This window comes from Glycine soja, chromosome 10, assembly GCF_004193775.1.
Source record: "Glycine soja cultivar W05 chromosome 10, ASM419377v2, whole genome shotgun sequence".
Lineage (NCBI taxonomy): Eukaryota > Viridiplantae > Streptophyta > Magnoliopsida > Fabales > Fabaceae > Glycine > Glycine soja.
The window spans coordinates 1485560-1503169 of NC_041011.1; the positions used below are offsets into that span (position 1 = coordinate 1485560).

The 17610-nt window shown below is 32.1% G+C and overlaps 2 protein-coding genes across 2 annotated transcripts; one reads left to right on the forward strand and one right to left on the reverse strand.

Annotated features, from left to right (window-relative positions):
* Positions 1 to 1561: 1561 nt before the first annotated feature.
* On the reverse strand, positions 1562 to 5404 carry LOC114370714 (probable polygalacturonase). Its single transcript, XM_028328108.1, has 6 exons — positions 5237 to 5404; positions 4002 to 4316; positions 3425 to 3545; positions 3125 to 3299; positions 2966 to 3036; positions 1562 to 2611 (listed from the first exon to the last, which is right to left on the reverse strand). The coding sequence occupies exons 1-6, from the start codon at positions 5246 to 5248 to the stop codon at positions 1935 to 1937; spliced, it is 1371 nt and encodes a 456-aa protein (XP_028183909.1). The 5' UTR covers positions 5249 to 5404; the 3' UTR covers positions 1562 to 1934.
* Positions 5405 to 12043: 6639 nt separating this feature from the next.
* LOC114372541 (fumarate hydratase 1, mitochondrial-like) lies at positions 12044 to 17508 on the forward strand. Its single transcript, XM_028330147.1, has 17 exons — positions 12044 to 12314; positions 12397 to 12514; positions 12594 to 12743; positions 13106 to 13216; positions 13388 to 13471; positions 14074 to 14172; positions 14292 to 14342; positions 14431 to 14480; positions 14953 to 15034; positions 15171 to 15265; positions 15368 to 15434; positions 15569 to 15619; positions 15778 to 15873; positions 16538 to 16636; positions 16735 to 16764; positions 16845 to 16910; positions 17193 to 17508. Exons 1-17 carry the CDS (start codon positions 12163 to 12165, stop codon positions 17277 to 17279), a joined length of 1488 nt encoding a protein of 495 aa, XP_028185948.1. The 5' UTR covers positions 12044 to 12162; the 3' UTR covers positions 17280 to 17508.
* Positions 17509 to 17610: the final 102 nt, after the last annotated feature.

Below are 17610 nucleotides of genomic sequence, written 5' to 3' on the forward strand. Positions count from 1 at the left end.
TTGGGAACCTATAGAGAACTGTTGGGGGTGGAGAAATTGGGTCCCAATGTACTTACTTAAGTTGAGAAGAGTAAAGATAATAGATGTATAAAATTGGGATCCATTTAAGCACCCAAAGATATGTGTTGGGTTGCGGATACTATTAATTATTCACCTAAAAGTTAGGTTTTCTGCCTGAATAAGAAGGAATCACAAGGTTTCATTAAGAATAATGAAACAAATCAGTATAAATTTTGATTTTAATTTCTATGGATAAAAAAATTGGTACAAATAAGAAAACTGATTTTAATTGGTCAGAAGAATGAGGGTAATAATCTAATAGGTTTTTTTGTGTGGTAATTACTATTTATTATTATTGAGACTAATGGAAGGATCATAAATAACATGTTGGAAAATAAAATAAAATGACAAAAAAAAAACTTAATTTAGTCAAGGAAAAATTGCTCCTACATTACCTTGATTTTATTCATTAGGATTACTTTAATAATCAATTCCGCGAGACTTTATATTTTCATGTTTTTTCCCTCTTCTATTAGAGGTGCCTTTGGTTTATTGTAGCAGAAATCTTAGAGAAATTGGATGCCCGACCGTGTCCTGCCCGATCCAAAAAAGTGGTAACAAAAACGTCAAGAGGTTGGGTTTTATCTTTCTCCCTTATATTTTATTTTTTTTATTAAAAAACAAACAATTGGATCAAACCATCTTTAAGAGATTCTCAAAATAGACCAACTTTGCTTAGATTCGCCTTAAAGGGTTGGCCACCCGTCATAGTTGCATCACTATGATAAAGATTAAAAATGTCCAATCAAAGCATGAGATTCCTTACAAATTAAAAGTTGTTTGTATAATTCAGGTACCATTACACTAATTGATGGAAAGTGTCACCCGTAGATTTGATGATAATGATCACCATGTTTTGCATGTCATATGCCAGTTTAGTGCTACTTCCATAAGAAAGTTTTTTTGTTTCCCAGTCTCCAAATCCTCTTTGAGCACCATCAAACACTAAATATAAACCCCTTTCAATAGGGTTTCAAACCTTGGTTCACCACGCTGTAAAAGACTAACTCCTTCCGCTCGATCCAATCCCGGTACTTTCATAAGAAAGTTGACACGAGTTGTTATAGGTTCCCAAGATGGGTAAGAGTGGTACAATTAACTACCATTGATGGACTTAGTGGTGACAAGGAAATAGCCTTTACCACTGTCACCATGTAGCTCTGTCTAGCAATTACAAAATGCTTGAGATGAATCCAAAACACTACCCCGACATTAGGACAGCAATCTTTCAACTTTAGACCATGCAGCACTCCCATGGCTCCTACCTTAATTAGTTAAAGATTGGTAGTACTTGTCATGTCATGACAACAAAACGATTCAAACCCAATTAAGCACACTTTAAGCCCAAAGGCTTTCCTTATCTTGTATTGGGGCACCATCCCCTTCCTCTAAATTTTATCAATCCAAAAAACAAAATGTAATGTCAAGAAACAACGAGCAAAGGTAGTCTAGATTAATCCAGAGGTATAACATAAAGAGAACTATGCAAAGAAAACCGTAATTTTGTCAAAAGCTGCACACCACACCACACACCCTCACAAAGCCCAGCCATGGACAACAAATCAATGTAGCACTCCATATTATACATGGTAAGTTGAAAGCAAATAATGTCTTTAGGCTGTACACCAACATCAAAAATTTCTTTTACATGAATGAAGAAATTGAGGCTGTACATAAAATATACTATTCAGAGACGGACTTTTCATGCACAGACAAGAGGAAGGTTCATTGAAATGTTGAAGAGAAAGAACATCTTTACATCAAGAATTTCCTTTTATTGGAAAATTGTAATGAAGTTCCTGATGGAATATGAATTTTGTGTCTCATGTACAGGTTGAATCAAAGAAATGACTAGATTCTTAGAGATGGCGATCTCATGCGCTTGAGACATAACTAGACGACGGATGTAGGGAAGAAAAGCAAGAGGAAAAGTTTGAATACGTGTTCTGCAGATCAGGACATGGCTCAGGAAACACTTCCTCGGAGATTCCCATTATGTCAGAACAAAACCATGAAGGAGATGATGACTCAGAACTGGAAGAAAAGGTCGCGTTCAAAAGACAGATAGGAGTGAAAGGCGAATCAACTATTCCTGAAAAATTCCCAGCAATAGCAATATTTGTACCAATCACATTCTCAAAAGTAACATTACCAACATCCGGAACTGCATTAGGATCGTACTTGTCATCTGGATGGGAGCCAGAGCTTCCCGTCATGCTGATACCCAAGTAAATATTTTCCAATTTTGCGTCAGAAATGAAGATGTTTTTCATATAACCACCTCTACCCCTAGTTGTCTTCAGTTCAATGCCAATAGTTGAGTTGGTAATATGGAGCTGCTCTGCCATTATATCAGATATGCCTCCAGACATCTCACTCCCAAATGCTAGGCCAGCGCCAGATGAAGATTGTAGATAAACACCCCGGATGTGGACCTTTGAGGTTGGTTTGCCATAGGCAACTCCATATTGATCCCAACCACTCTTCAGCACAATTGCATCATGACCAGTGCTAATATTGCTGTTGTAAATGCAAACATGCTCAGAAGAATCTGCAAGTAGCAAACACTAATGAGATTCATAATGCCTACAAAAAATAGTTCACAGAACAGGCTCCATGAAAACCAAGGTACATGAAACCATCACTACATGACTAAACCACTTGTTGAATATGACTAGAGGAACATTTTCAAGAAATGCATAAACAAAATTAAAAAAAAAACTCGTGAAAGGAAATACACCAAATGAGAACTGGGAAAGATACCATTTCTTCGATCATATCAAGAAGTCTTACTGCTAGCTAAATAAAAGATATAGACAACTAAAAAGTTCATGATTCAAATGTGTGAGGGTTATGTACTGCATCACTGCTCTGAAAAGTCACACGTAATAATTTCTCAATTTACCTGGAACTATACCGCTTGTGTAAGGGAACTCAGTTGGTGCATGAACTGTTATCTTCTGGATTTGAACGTTACTGCAAGCATTGTGTAAAGATGATACTTATAAAACAGAACAGTTCCATTTAAGAATAAGCCAGAGAAACAAACATGAACCACTTATACCTGCAATATACTGGATGGATGCTCCAGGCAGGAGAGTTTAAAAATGTCAAATTTGAGATTGTGATATTATCAGAACCAACAAGTTCTATAATATGTGGTCTGCTGTAATTTAAGGAATGAGTACCGATTAGGTCCCACCAGACAGAACCCTGCCCATCAATAATTGCATTATCACCTGTTGCATTATTAAATACAGCAATTTGAGTATGGTAGCACAGAAATGTTCATCCTATCAGAGAAATACTTACAATATATATATATATATATATATATATATATGCAATGGAAGAAAATCCCTGCCTGTAATCACCACATCACTTAAGTTCTGTCCATAAATTAAACTGCGATATCTCCCACTAGGAACATCAATTCCTCGACCATAGGAGGGTAGGGGGTCCATTGCAGTCCAGTGTGCATAATCCTGAAATGATATAAAACAAAAGGCACATGTAAAATTTTCCAGAGCAAGCAAAATTGGCATTCCAGTAAATATTGTTCGTTGACATTTTCCTTCCACATATTGCAGAAAATTCACTTCATGTACATTTTTTATGCTCCAGCAGTGTGACAGGCAGGATTACTAGAACAGGTTAGAAGAATGGCATTAAAAGGTTTATTCCATTTTTCCTTCTGTGATTTTTTTACACTCTACTGGTAAGAATATGAATAAGCTGAACCTAATTATTTAGCAGTGCAAGTGCAACATAGATTTTATTTGAAAATATAAAATGCTACCAAATACTGACTACATGAATTTCCCATGAGAGAATTTTGATAGAGTGCAAGAAACAAATCTGTTTGGTAACCCTCAGTTTTTGTCTATGAAATGGACAAGGTAATTGGAATGGGGGCTAAAATTCAAGTTAATGATTAAAACCTGTGATGCAATGATGGTTGCGCCTCGCTCAAGGAAGAGAGTGAGGTGGCTGGTAAGGTTAAAACTTCCAGTAAGCCACTTGCCAGATGGAACATATAGTTTAGCCCCACCTTTGTCAGCAAATGACTTGGCATAAAAAACTGCATTTTGGAATGCAACTGTGTTCAGCGTTTTCCCGTCTCCAACTGCTCCGAACTCTAAGATTGACACGCTGTGAGGCCTAGGATCCACTGCTTCCTGTTTACATCGTTCATGATCATCTTCTCCATTGCTTTCCAGAGCAGTGCTTAATACTATAACTAAAAGCACAGCTACCTAGAAAGAAAAAAGAAAAGGAGAAAATTTAAAGCACACTGACATTGCTAATTGGGTAAGAACTACAGAGAGGGCAATGTGGACATCAAAACATATGATATAATGAAATTAAAGTCATCAAAACTTCCAAAAAAAATAAAACAATAGCTTGAAGAGCAAAATAAATATTCCATTTCGGCTTCCTCTTGAAGAGATATTGCCTTTTGCCCAGAGAACCAAATATTGCTAGATAGTAGTAATTACAGAAACAAACGGACAAGAGATGCAATTTGATATTAAAGATGCGAACACTTCATATTTTCAAAAGGCAAGAAGAAACCAGGGATATTTATGAAACACCCAAACAATTAACAACCTGTAATTAAAGCAAACTAATTAAATTTAATATAATTCTTAAAAACGTTCCAAGAAAATTGAGAAGTGAATACTTAGAACAGATATAAATACGATAATTAGAAACCAAAACTGAACATGTAATTGAAACTAGCTGAGCATTAATGGAAAGTTTCCAGCTAGACCCATAAACATTGACCGAAAAGATCTCCAGACCCATTTTTTCAGAGACATGAAATCAATGCCACAACGAACCTGCCACGGCGTAATCAATCACCAACCTATATATTCACTAAAGTCGCTTCGGTAAAAATCCTTTTCAATTGGAGAATTGATCTTGACAACAAGGGGTTGACGTAATTCACGATTAAAACCCAGACATTATAACAAAACTTAACCTTGGAAGTCACTACAAAATCTAGAACAAACACCGAGATGAATTGTGGGTGTTGGGGGGTAAAAATCAAAATAATAATAAAAAAAGACATTTTTTTACGGGCAGCTACATAATTCAAAACAAAACAACCCCACGGTGAAAAAAAAAATCATTTTTTTCTTTCTTTGTAATTTGTTAACAACGTACTTACGAGACTCTTCATGGGTCTGTGCCCCTCTTCTTCAAAGAGAAATAGCAAGCTCTGAAAGCAGTGATGGAACAAGAGTGAAGAAGAGGGTAGAAGAACTAGAACAAGAACATAAGGACAGAACAAGAAGTGGAAGAGAGCAAGTGCTATTTCGTATATAATGCCAACCAAGTACTAGAAACAATAAAACAAACGGGGAGAGGTAGTAGAAAGCGACGGCTATAAAGGAAAATGCCAGCTCTGCATTTCATTTTCCTTATTATGTACTATATTAAACAAATTTCCACGTATACAACAAGGACACTGGATTATAAAAATGTTAATTAATCAATTAATTAACTAATATCAAACAATAATTCCGGGTGTTTAATTTCCCATTAATCTTTTTATTATAAAAAAAAAAAAACTTAGGCTCTATCCACCCAAGGCTACCAAATAGAAATCGATCTGGGTCAATGTGCTTATGGGTTTTAAGAGAAAGAATATAGTGTGCTTATTGATTTTGTTAAATGATGTAAACTAATTAGTTACGTATTTCTCACTTAAGTGACATGTGACTATGTGAACAAGTGACAGGTTTGATCAGTTCGTCTCCTTCGCTCAATCATTGCTGTTATATAATATTTTAGAAATGCTACTTGTGGTAATCCTTAAACCACATCCTTCCCATTAACCCATTTAGCATATTTGATTTGCATGTAAAATATATATTATATACTACTATGTATTTGGTGATTGTATTTTTGATCTTCTAAGTGTATATTATATTTATTTATTATATAAAAAATATGATACATTATTATGATAAATTTATTAATTTTTTTTTGTTTTTATTATGCAAATTTATAAATTGTATGTATTTGTTTATTAAATTATATAAAATTTACAAAATAATGAAATATAGGAGGACAAAATAATAAAATATTAAATTATATAAATAGTGTTTATTTGCTTAAAACAAATGTGAGATGTCATTCAATTTGGAAGAAATGAAGGAGTGTTTACTTGTCTTTCTATCTCATGTTTTCATCTTTTGTTTTTACTTTATAATTACAAAATTTTCACCTTATTTTTAATTTATTTAATGTTTTTAAAAAATTATACAGGAAACAGCAGAAAAAAGTTATTTTTAGTGTTTCTTGCACAAATTCTTAAAAACAAAAAATATATTAAAAACAATGTGACGGTTTTCTTTATCAAAACAATGTCTCAAATTTATAATTAAAAAAGGAAAACAAAAACCAAAAACAGAAAATAAAAACACGAGGTTATTTGGAGTGATTTTTAGTTGTAAGTTTAAAAAAAATTAAAAACAACAATCAATTTTTAGTTATAATTTCAAGAATTTTTAAAAATTAGATTTTAAAATTTAGTTAGTTTATGACGATTGAAATAATAGTCACGATGATAATACAATATTAACGTTGATAATACTAACAACAACGATTATATAATGTTAATCGTGATGGTGGTATTTAAAAGGATTGTTATCAAATGTAAAAAAATATATTTTTTAAAAAACTAAAAGCCAAAATTACATAATCTTTTTTTTTATGTTTTGGAAATAAAGATAAATATGTTTTAAAATTGACTTAAAAATTATTTCAATCTCAATTTTTGTCAAATGCATTGTCTCAAAAATTACATTTAAAAACTAAAAATTATAAATTTACAACCACCCCAAACATACCCAAGTAAACGTTCCCAAAAATTGCCCCCTTTACCTTTTCAAAAATTACTCCCAACTTACATTTGCATTATAAAATAGTAAATTTATTATAATCTTTAAACTTAAATATTTTTATTCATATTTAAAATATCATCTTCAATCAGGGACTAATCTATTTTTTTTTACAACAATCAAACGGATTATTCTCATTTGAATAATGTGATGAATACAATGAGACATTACAGAGAAATAAGAAGCTTGAGCAAAACTAGTCTGACTATATTTTTTTTAGCATCCGCTCTTTCACATCAATATTTTAAAAATTAACTTTACTAAATAGAAAGCCTACATCTCATTACTTAGTCAAACATGGTATTAAAAGCAAATTACGACATTACCATTTTTTGGATGATTTTTTTTATCTACCTTGCAGTTACTTAAAAACATGTTTATTGCCCGCATAACGAATATTTTTTTCACATTGCGTTAATTTTAATAGCACTCGAATAATTTTTCTACCTTGGATAACTTTATTTTTATATATATTTATGGTCAAGATATAAAACTCGAACAAAACACCAGTTAAAATACTAATAGCACTGAGAAATGGGAAAAGAAAAACTATAGATTGAAAATAGCATTGTTACTTAAATGAATTTTTATTTTATATTTATGGATTATTAGATAATAATTCTTAATTACTACGTACTTATTATATTGCTTAAATTTTATAATCTGTTCACTGCATTATTTTACAATTATTAGAAGAGAATGTAAAACTGGGACCCACAACAATAATTGTCGAAAATGCTAGGCTGGCGTTACTTGGCTGGCCAGATCAGAACGCGGGGGTTTCATTGACGTGTCCCGCCAAATCCATTCTTATTGAGTTTGTGTAATTTTTTTTTTTAATTTTAATCCTTGTATAAATTTTTTTGATTGATTGGAGTGTTGTAAAATTTTGATATTATGTTAAATATTTATGGATAAAAATAATAATTGAAATTGATCTAATGATTTTTTTAAAGAAAACATATCCTTTTCTGGAATCTATATTTTTTTTAATATAATAACTAACATGGTAAGGTAAATAGTTTCAGTAAAAAAGAAAAAAAAAGGTAAGTAGTTGCAAGGTAAAATATAAATAAATCACACTTAAAATATATTTGAAGAAGGTTAAGTTAATTAATGTGAGATTATTCTATTAATTATTAAAATTATAAATTAAAATACAAAATATGAATTTTTAAATTTGAAAATATTAAAAATTAATTTAGTTCATATATATGAAGTTACTTTAATTAATGATAAATTATAAATATTTATTATAATTAACATTAATTATATAATGAAATTTAAATCTTGTTTAAAAAAAGACTTAAATATAATTTTGGTCCTTCTATTTTCTAAAATATGTAATTTTAGTTATTTTATTTTAAAATATAAATATTTAGTCTCATATTTTTTAAAATTTATAATTTTAGCTTCTATTTAAAAATAAAGATATTTAATCTTTTAGTTTTATCAAATCTACCATTTTAGTCTTTCTATCAAATTTGAAAAGTGTTAATCAGTAAAAATTGATATGATATGACTCAAATCTAGTGAAATGACACAATTATTTGTTTAATCTGTTATAATCAATGTTAATTTTTTTAACCATTAATATTTTTAGTTTGACGGAATAATTAAAATCATATATTTTATGAAAATAGATGACTAAATGTCTTTATTTAATAATAAGGAGATTAAAACTGAGGATTTTAAAAAATAGAAAGACTAAATATTTCTTCTTTCAAATAGAAGGATGAAAATTATAAATTTTAAAAAATAAAAAACTAAAATTACATTTAAAAAAATGTAATACTATCTTTTGACTAAAGTAGTTATCTAAAAAATATTAATTTTTAACATGAGTTCAGTACATATATTTTATAAAATAAAAAAATGTAATTGGAACAAAAATTATATATTATGATATTAACCCAATTTTAAGAATCGGAATTCAAACTTATATTAGGTGAAGTTAAATGTTACCGTATCTCCTAGGCCATATTAGGTTCCCTGGTGTGTTGTGAAAGATTATACCCTTTTCCTACTGATTCATGAAAATAATACTATAAACAAATTGTTCCGTTTTCCTTCTTCTAAATGTTGCCTGCCCATATATAGTTGTACACTTGTACAATTGATCGATCAGATAAATAATAATAATTTTTTTAATAGAAAATTACCCACTTCACCAGATTTTGATCAAACCTTGATTTAATTTAGAAGAAAGAAGAATGAATAGTGATCCACTAATCCCAGAAGCCAAAACCGAAAGAGACAAAAATGGAGGAGAAAAGAGTTGGCATGATATAAATGGCTGCTGATAGTGATAAGTGGTTGCGGCGATGATAAATTGGCAGAACAACAAAGTTGAATTAATGAATAGCCCACGTAACGTAAGTATATGAGAGTGCTAGCTAGGTGCAGTGCATGTATACTCCACACCAGTGACACCACATGACATGTGCACCGTTTTAAGTTTTTGGCATTACGCTTCATTTAAATAAAACCTATTTTTCTATTTTAGCCATCAACGATAATGTGCCTTTTTGTCATATACTCTTTTAAAGGTGCCGTCGTTATTGCCAGAGTCTTATTTGGTTATACTTTGCAGCAATGTCAGGGCCCCATCCTTCTGGAGAGATAAAGAATCCAAGGGTTTGCATTTAACCAACTCATTGCATATATATTCATCATGTGCGTGATGATGCTGCCACTTTAACTAATATTCCAGGACTAATTAAATAAACCAGAACTTCATATGTTAATATGATATATAATATACATTATACAATGCATGGTTGGTTGCATCCTAGATTGGAAAGGCATATATAACCTTCCTGAATTAGACTAAAAGTTACTATATTTTCTCTGATCTAGTATAATTCATTTTTTAATAGCAGATAACTCACTGTACCAATTTTTTCTTTGCTGAATCAGCTCAGCTCAGTTTCATCAAATTAAAATCGGGTCTGATGAATATCTGTTTGTTGGGCCGGGCGTTCAAGAATAATGTGTGTGTTTTGTCCTTCCATTCATTGTATTTGGAAGGTGTACGTGATCACATAAATTATAATCTTATATTATTGAACATAGATCTAAATGAAATTGACATAAAATTATTTTAATTTAACTAATGATTTTGAATTGAAATCTGGACAAGCAATTACGTAAAATACCCCTTGGATTTCTCATAAAAAATATACTATTAGTCATTGGGTTTTCATAAGAAACAAATAATACCTTCATCCGAATCATTCCTATATATATTTAAGTTCTTTTAAACTAATTCACTAAAATTGTTAAAAAAAAGAAACTAATTCACTTAAAGTATAAAAAAATGTTAATTAGTCGTATTAAATTTGTTGGCAACATGAATTATTTATAATAGTTCACTATACTAGTATAAACAGTCTATAGTATATATATTGAGAGAGACATAAAAAAATAGAACAATTTTACAATCTCGAGAAAGTGTAACCAATTTGTTGCGTGCATGATTCCAATATAATTCTATTGTAATTTTAATAATCTTGTTTTTATTAATTTATTAACCAATACCGACACTTATTGATGGGATTATATATATTTTGATGGTATTGTTTTTTAAAATGTAATGTTCTAGCTAGTGAAGAGTGGGCATTCAACTAACAAAGAGGGGTGGAGTGTGGAATCACTGTGGAGCAGCAATGTCCCCACGTACTAGGCCACTATCAAACCATCCATCAATAATTAGTGTCTTTGCAAATGCTCGTGTAAGGCATAAAAGTGAAGTTTTGGTGGCAAAAAACGTGAAGAGAAGGCTCATTTTCTTGCAAAAAGCGGCAAGTAGTGGCGATGACTTATAAGAGTTGAATTAAATCCATATCGTGCTATTTGCTTTGGAGAAGAATGTGCAACAAGGGCATGCAAACAGTTTAAAAAGTAAAGCATGTATGTGAGTGATGATGAGGCACGCCTTATATAGTCAAAATTGTCACAACGAACTTCGTAGAATAGAATAGAATCCAATACAAGCCAAGACAATTCATAAGACAACGCGTTTGCATGATCCCATGCGAATTACCAATGAGACAACGACCAAGCCAAGACAAAATGTAGAATAAAGGGAATAGGAAGCATGCTTCAAACAGCAGAAGAATGGTGAGTGATTGATGTGTTTAACGAAGACGGGTTACAACTTACAAGGTACTATTGATTTGGTTTTTTATAAACTAAACTAAATTTAAATATGCATATATATAAAGTTTATTTTTTATACATTAATGTAAGAATAAAAAACTTTCACTATCAACAAATTTTAGACTCAAATATAAATAAATTTTAATTACTTCAATTCTATTTAATGATACAATTTAAAATAATCTTTAATCAATTGTGATTCTAATTCGAATGACTTATTTTTATCCTTTATATCAATTTTTCAATGAAGTGTACTTTAAAAAAAGTTTATTTTTTAAATATGATTAGTAGAATTAAATGATATTAATTAACTTTCTTAATTAACATAATCATTTTGGCTTATATTTATATTTAAGTTTGTACATAGTAATTTATAATTGAATGATGATATAAAAATTATTTACATGATCAATAAATACACTATTTACTCAAAAGTAATCAATAAAAAGTGTTTATTATACATATAAAAACTATGCAGTATTAAATTTTGAATTGTTACAATTACAAATCATGAATAAAACGGATGGAATTTAGATTAAAACAAGTTAATTGGAGCAAGATCCTTGTTTTATTGACTGGTAATTAAACCTGGTGTAAGATTTGTAGATTTGACTGAGTCACTTCGTTTTTCAATTTGCTATAAACAATTCCTTTTCCAAATCAATACTCAATAGGTGAAGCAACTTCCTAGGTTCAATCCAATGTTTCCTCAGTAACAACGTTTTTTACTTGTCCACCCACCATTCGTTTGTGCTATTGCCACCACTAAAAATGGCTTGATTGTTTATTTCAGTTCTATTGGGCCTTACACCAAAAAGGTAACCAAATCCAACTAGCAATGAAAAAAAGTCATAGTTGTGGCCCATTTAAATGCTTTTCATGGACACGAACAAAAGTCACAGTTCGGCTCCAACTTGGAAGAAGACTGCGCAATCGCGTGTCCTTATTGGGTACATACTTTGGCAGTATTGTATTGGTGATTGGTCAGACTAGTGTTATTCTCCGGTGGCTCCTTCCTTCCTTCGCCATGGCGTTCTACGTGCTCTCGCGTCGTTTATCAGCTGGATCCAACTCAACGACGCTCCTCGCCCTGCGTTTTGCTTCCTCTTCCAGATCCTTCTCCTCTTCCTTCAGGGAAGAAAGAGATACCTTTGGACCCATTCAAGTTCCCTCCGACAAGTTTGTTCCTTCTCCTTTCCCACTCTTTTCTTGACTATTTCTTAGTATCTGATTGTGTTGTGTTTCTGCACTACTGTTATAGATTATGGGGAGCACAAACTCAAAGATCGTTGCAGAACTTCGACATCGGTGGGCCCCGCGAACGCATGCCCGAACCCATCATTCGCGCTTTTGGCGTCTTGAAGAAATGCGCTGCTAAGGTCAACATTCATATATATCTTCACTTCTTCTACTTGCACTATCCTCTTTCAAAAATTATCAATTGTTGTTTTGATGCAGGTGAACATGGAGTATGGTCTTGATCCCATCGTGGGAGAAGCAATAATGCAAGCGGCACAAGAAGTAGCCGAGGGAAAACTAAACGAACATTTTCCTCTCGTTGTATGGCAAACTGGCAGTGGCACTCAAAGTAACATGAATGCTAACGAGGTTAGTTACTAGTTAATTAGTGCTTCCTTATTCCTACTAATATTTTTTGAGCTGCACCTAACGTTGATGTTCTGCATACAATAATACTATAGCTCACAATCACATTTAAGAATCTTAGATTAGTGTACTTATGATTATAAATATTCATTGTGCATTAGATAGATAGTTTATGATTGTATTTTAGATTTAAGAATTCATTTTGTTTTTTCAAAAGAATATTTCTGAAGTAATAGGTTCACAATTTTTGTTATTGTTCAGACTGTGTGGATACTGAGTTACTGATAATAATAACTCCTTTGTTCAATCACACTACAGTGGCCAATTGTAAAAACAGAAAGTTTTTTTTTTCCTGAGCTTTTCAGGTTATTGCAAACCGAGCAGCAGAGATTATTGGCCATAAGCGCGGTGGGAAGTTCGTGCACCCAAATGACCATGTCAATAGATCGCAGTCTTCTAATGATACATTCCCAACCGTAAGCCTCTTGTAATTATATATATTTCCAATTTTTTTTTTGTTGAATTGTCTTGCTATCTGTGTGGTGCAATTCCTGATAAACTGTTTCTTATACTTTGTTTACCCACTGTTCTGGTCTTGTTTAAAGTATTGATTTCTTTTTAATCTGTAATTGTTTACTTCTTTCCAGGTAATGCACATTGCAGCCACAATGGAAATAAACTCAAGACTAATTCCCAGCTTGAAAACCTTACACGGTACACTAAACTCAAAGGTTTGACAAGTTCATACTTTTACACTAGTTATAATTTATAATATGTTGGATATATTGCAGTCCCCCTCTTGCCATTTTGTGAGTTGTGTCATTCTGGTTAGAGCGGATTCCATGTGATTTGCATTAGACTTGATATGTTTTTATCGTGCTACATCGAAATCTGTGATATAAATGTAAGAATTCTGGTGAATTGATATATTCTGAAGTCTTTATATGATTATCTTATGGTTCTGGCCTTCTGGGATTCTGGTCATTTTACCAGTACTAATACTGTCAACACAGGGCTTCCTTGGTTATATTATAGCTTGATAAAATTTTCTAGTTCTATTCTAAGTTTGTGGCTTTCTCTGGCTCTTTATCTCAATTTTCTTTTTGGGCTACCCAGTATGCAATTTGCATTTGGAATTATCTAATGAAGTTATTATGACAGTGAACATGTTAGGAATCTTTTAACTTTGATAAAATATGGAGCCTCAGAAATGGAATTTTATAAACTGAAAGCATTTGACTTTGTAACTAATTTTCTTTAATTGGTTTTCATCATTGTTTTTGTTTTATCAGTTTTAATTTATTTTTTGCCTCTTCTTTTTAAAATATAACAGTCAATTGAATTCAAAGATATTGTCAAGATTGGACGCACTCATACTCAAGATGCAACACCTTTGACTCTTGGGCAAGAGTTTAGTGGGTATACTACACAAGTAAGCTTGCTTATGTTTGGCTTTTGCTGTTTTGTATTTTCTCTATCATTGGTGTTGCATTGTAAAATCCTGGCAGTTCATGGGGAGTGGTTTATCATTACTTTTTCCTTTATCTGCAGGTGAAGTACGGTATTGATCGAGTAATTGGCACTTTGCCGCACCTGTATCAGGTTAGACATTCAAGTACTAAAGCTAACTGCTTGTTCTTCACTATTTACTTTTGGAGTTCTGACTAAAGCAGAGATTTTACTTGAACAGCTTGCCCAGGGTGGTACAGCTGTAGGGACTGGATTGAATACAAAGAAGGGGTATGTATGCTTTCTGATAGTTATGTGGGGGTTCTTATATTTTATTTTTATTTTTGTAACATTTCAGTGTTTTTTTTTTTTTGTAAATTGCTATTTGATGTCTACCAAAATGGATTTGATACCAGTTTTTCTTTTCATTCTGCTTGGCATATTATTACATATGATATGAGATTTTCATCACAGCATGGTCTTTTTTCTTACCATCATTCAGTACCAAAAAGGAATGGGCATTGCCTGGACTGACGTGCATTCACATTTTCAACCATTGAGTTTAATTTATTATGCAATTGTTGAAAATTAGATATTAGATATTTTCTATATCCGCTAGAGACCTTACGGATATGAGTTTGTTTTATTATGAAAATAAATACCACAAGCTTGTAGTGGTTTATTATGCTGAAGAAAATATGTGGTTTAACTTCTAAAGAAATAAATTTGGATAAACAATGATAATTTCCTGGATGAAATTCAGGTTTGATGCCAAGATAGCAGCAGCAGTAGCTGAGGAAACAAATCTGCCTTTTGTTACGGCAGAAAATAAGTTTGAGGCCTTGGTTTGTTGCTATAACTTTTTCCCACCTTATATTTAATGTGTCATGTGTTATTTCATTACACCAGCTTCATTCATTGAACTTGCTTCACATGCAGCAAAACATTGGCTTGCAGTGTGTTAATATTCTCCTTTTGCAGGCTGCCCATGATGCTTTTGTTGAAACTAGTGGAGCACTTAACACTATTGCGGCTTCTTTGATGAAGATTGCTAATGATATACGGTTGTTAGGAAGGTAGGTTGCTAATTATATGACACCGATTGACGAATTGCTTTCTAATGTTCAATAAAAAATTATTTATATTCATTGGTTTTCTTTTATACTATCCTATTATAGTGGTCCACGCTGCGGTCTTGGTGAACTCATTCTTCCTGAAAACGAACCAGGAAGTAGTATCATGCCTGTAAGATCCTCATGCTGACTGAATTTAAATTTGTTACACAAACCAGTTGTTTTCTTTTTTACTTGCTATAGTTCATTGTTTTATTTTTGTTACAATTGGAATTTGACTCTAAGCACAACTGTATTCTGTTTCAGGGGAAGGTTAACCCTACCCAGTGTGAGGCTTTGACAATGGTGTGTGCCCAGGTAGACATCAATTCACCTCATTTTATTAAAATACTTTAATGTTATGACTTATGGAATACTGATTGGCAAACAGTTTCTATGACTTGTAATAAAATCACAATTTGAATTTTATGGTGACTGGAAATTTCTGAATTGGTGTCATGATTCATTTATTTCAGGTCATTGGAAACCATGTTGCAGTTACAGTGGGTGGATCAAATGGTCATTTTGAGCTTAATGTGTTCAAGCCAATGATTGCCAGTTGTCTCCTGCATGTATGTTTTATATACTTTTGTGGTGTTATGTTATTTCTTAATTATCAAGTACATAAAGGGGAACTACTGACTAGCCGTTTAGTCTGGTTCAATTTTCTTATATGAAATTAGAACAGATAAAATCTTGGTTATAGATTACTTTGGCTCTTAGAAATTAGAATAATATTATCATAAGGAAACTGATTTCTTTTCTGTATACTTTTGCCTGGACTATTGAACTGGTTCAAAGCACACATGGTGCATAGAAACCAAGATTGTTCAAGCAGCACTAAGCTTGGTATATGGGAGCTGAAGTTAATTTCTTTATTGTTCCTTTGTCAGTTTGGCATCAGAAAATTATGATACAAGTCAGGTGGACTTGGCTCGAAAGTTAGATGCTCTTTGCTATGTCAGTAAAATAGGAATGAGGATGGAAGATACTTTAGATACCATTATGTTTTATGATTTGTTTATTTTTTCTACGCTGCTTATGTGTCTGTTGCGATGACGTGGTATATGGTGATGCCCCAGAAAAAATTAAGATAAAAGGCTGAGGTGTGTGCAATATAAGGACAGCACGTTGGCTTTTATGTTATTCCAAAACTTTGCAATATGAAATCATATTTCCTACTGCATTACCTGAAAGATGTAAGGAAATGCTTAATCTTTATCTTTATTCTGATAGTCGCTGAGACTGCTTGGAGATTCATCTGCTTCCTTTGAAAAGAATTGTGTGAGAGGCATTCAAGCTAATAGGGAAAGAATTTCAAAATTACTGCATGAGGTGAGTTGTTGACTTATTTGAAACAAATCTCAAATGATGCCAAATAGGTTTAAGTCCCTCCGCTAATCACTGTGTTTCACTTTTAATTCACCTTGCAGTCACTGATGCTCGTCACATCCTTAAACCCAGTAAGTGTCCTCTTGTCTACTTTTGTAACTTGCTAATTTTCACATTTTTTTAAAAACTGAATTTAATTTGTCTGTTCCAGAAAATTGGTTATGACAAGGCAGCAGCAGTTGCCAAGACAGCCCACAAAGAGGGGTGTACTCTTAAGGTGATGATGCCATGTTATACTTGTTTTTCCGTTTGTCTTGCTTATTTTGACCTCTTTCTGAATATTAAATAAAAAATCATGTTTGACATGCATTAATTCTTAACAAATTAAGTTCTTTATGTAAGTATATCCTTGCAGAAGCATTTCAACTCTTGTATTCTCTTTCTTCCATTAATAGTTGTGATTTTTATATGAATGAATTGATCCCTTCTTAATAATTTATGTTTTTCGTGGATGTTCAAAATATCTTGGCTAAATATCGAAATTGAAATGATTGTTTAGGAAGCTGCATTGAAACTCGGAGTGCTCAGCTCTGAAGATTTTGACAAGCTTGTGGTACCTGAGAAAATGCTTGGACCGTCTGATTGACTAACTCGCAATGTTTTGTTCTAATAATTCCTTGTTTCATCATATCGGCTACATTTGAGGTAGTATTTTTTTAGCTACACCCGTTGATTGGTTTGAGAAATGGCAACCCAATGAACAATAATTTGGCTTCCTCAGTTGATATTCGCGAGGGAAGAGTTCTTCCAAATTTGTAACGAGACAATGTATTGCAGAAATTTACTGAGCCAAATAAAGGGAAATTTTTTATTCATTGTCCTTGCATTATATTTTCAATGATTTCTGGATTGTAAATTTGTCATAATAGAGTTATTAGTTTTTACATAGTGTTCTGTCTTGCTTAGGCGATGAATTT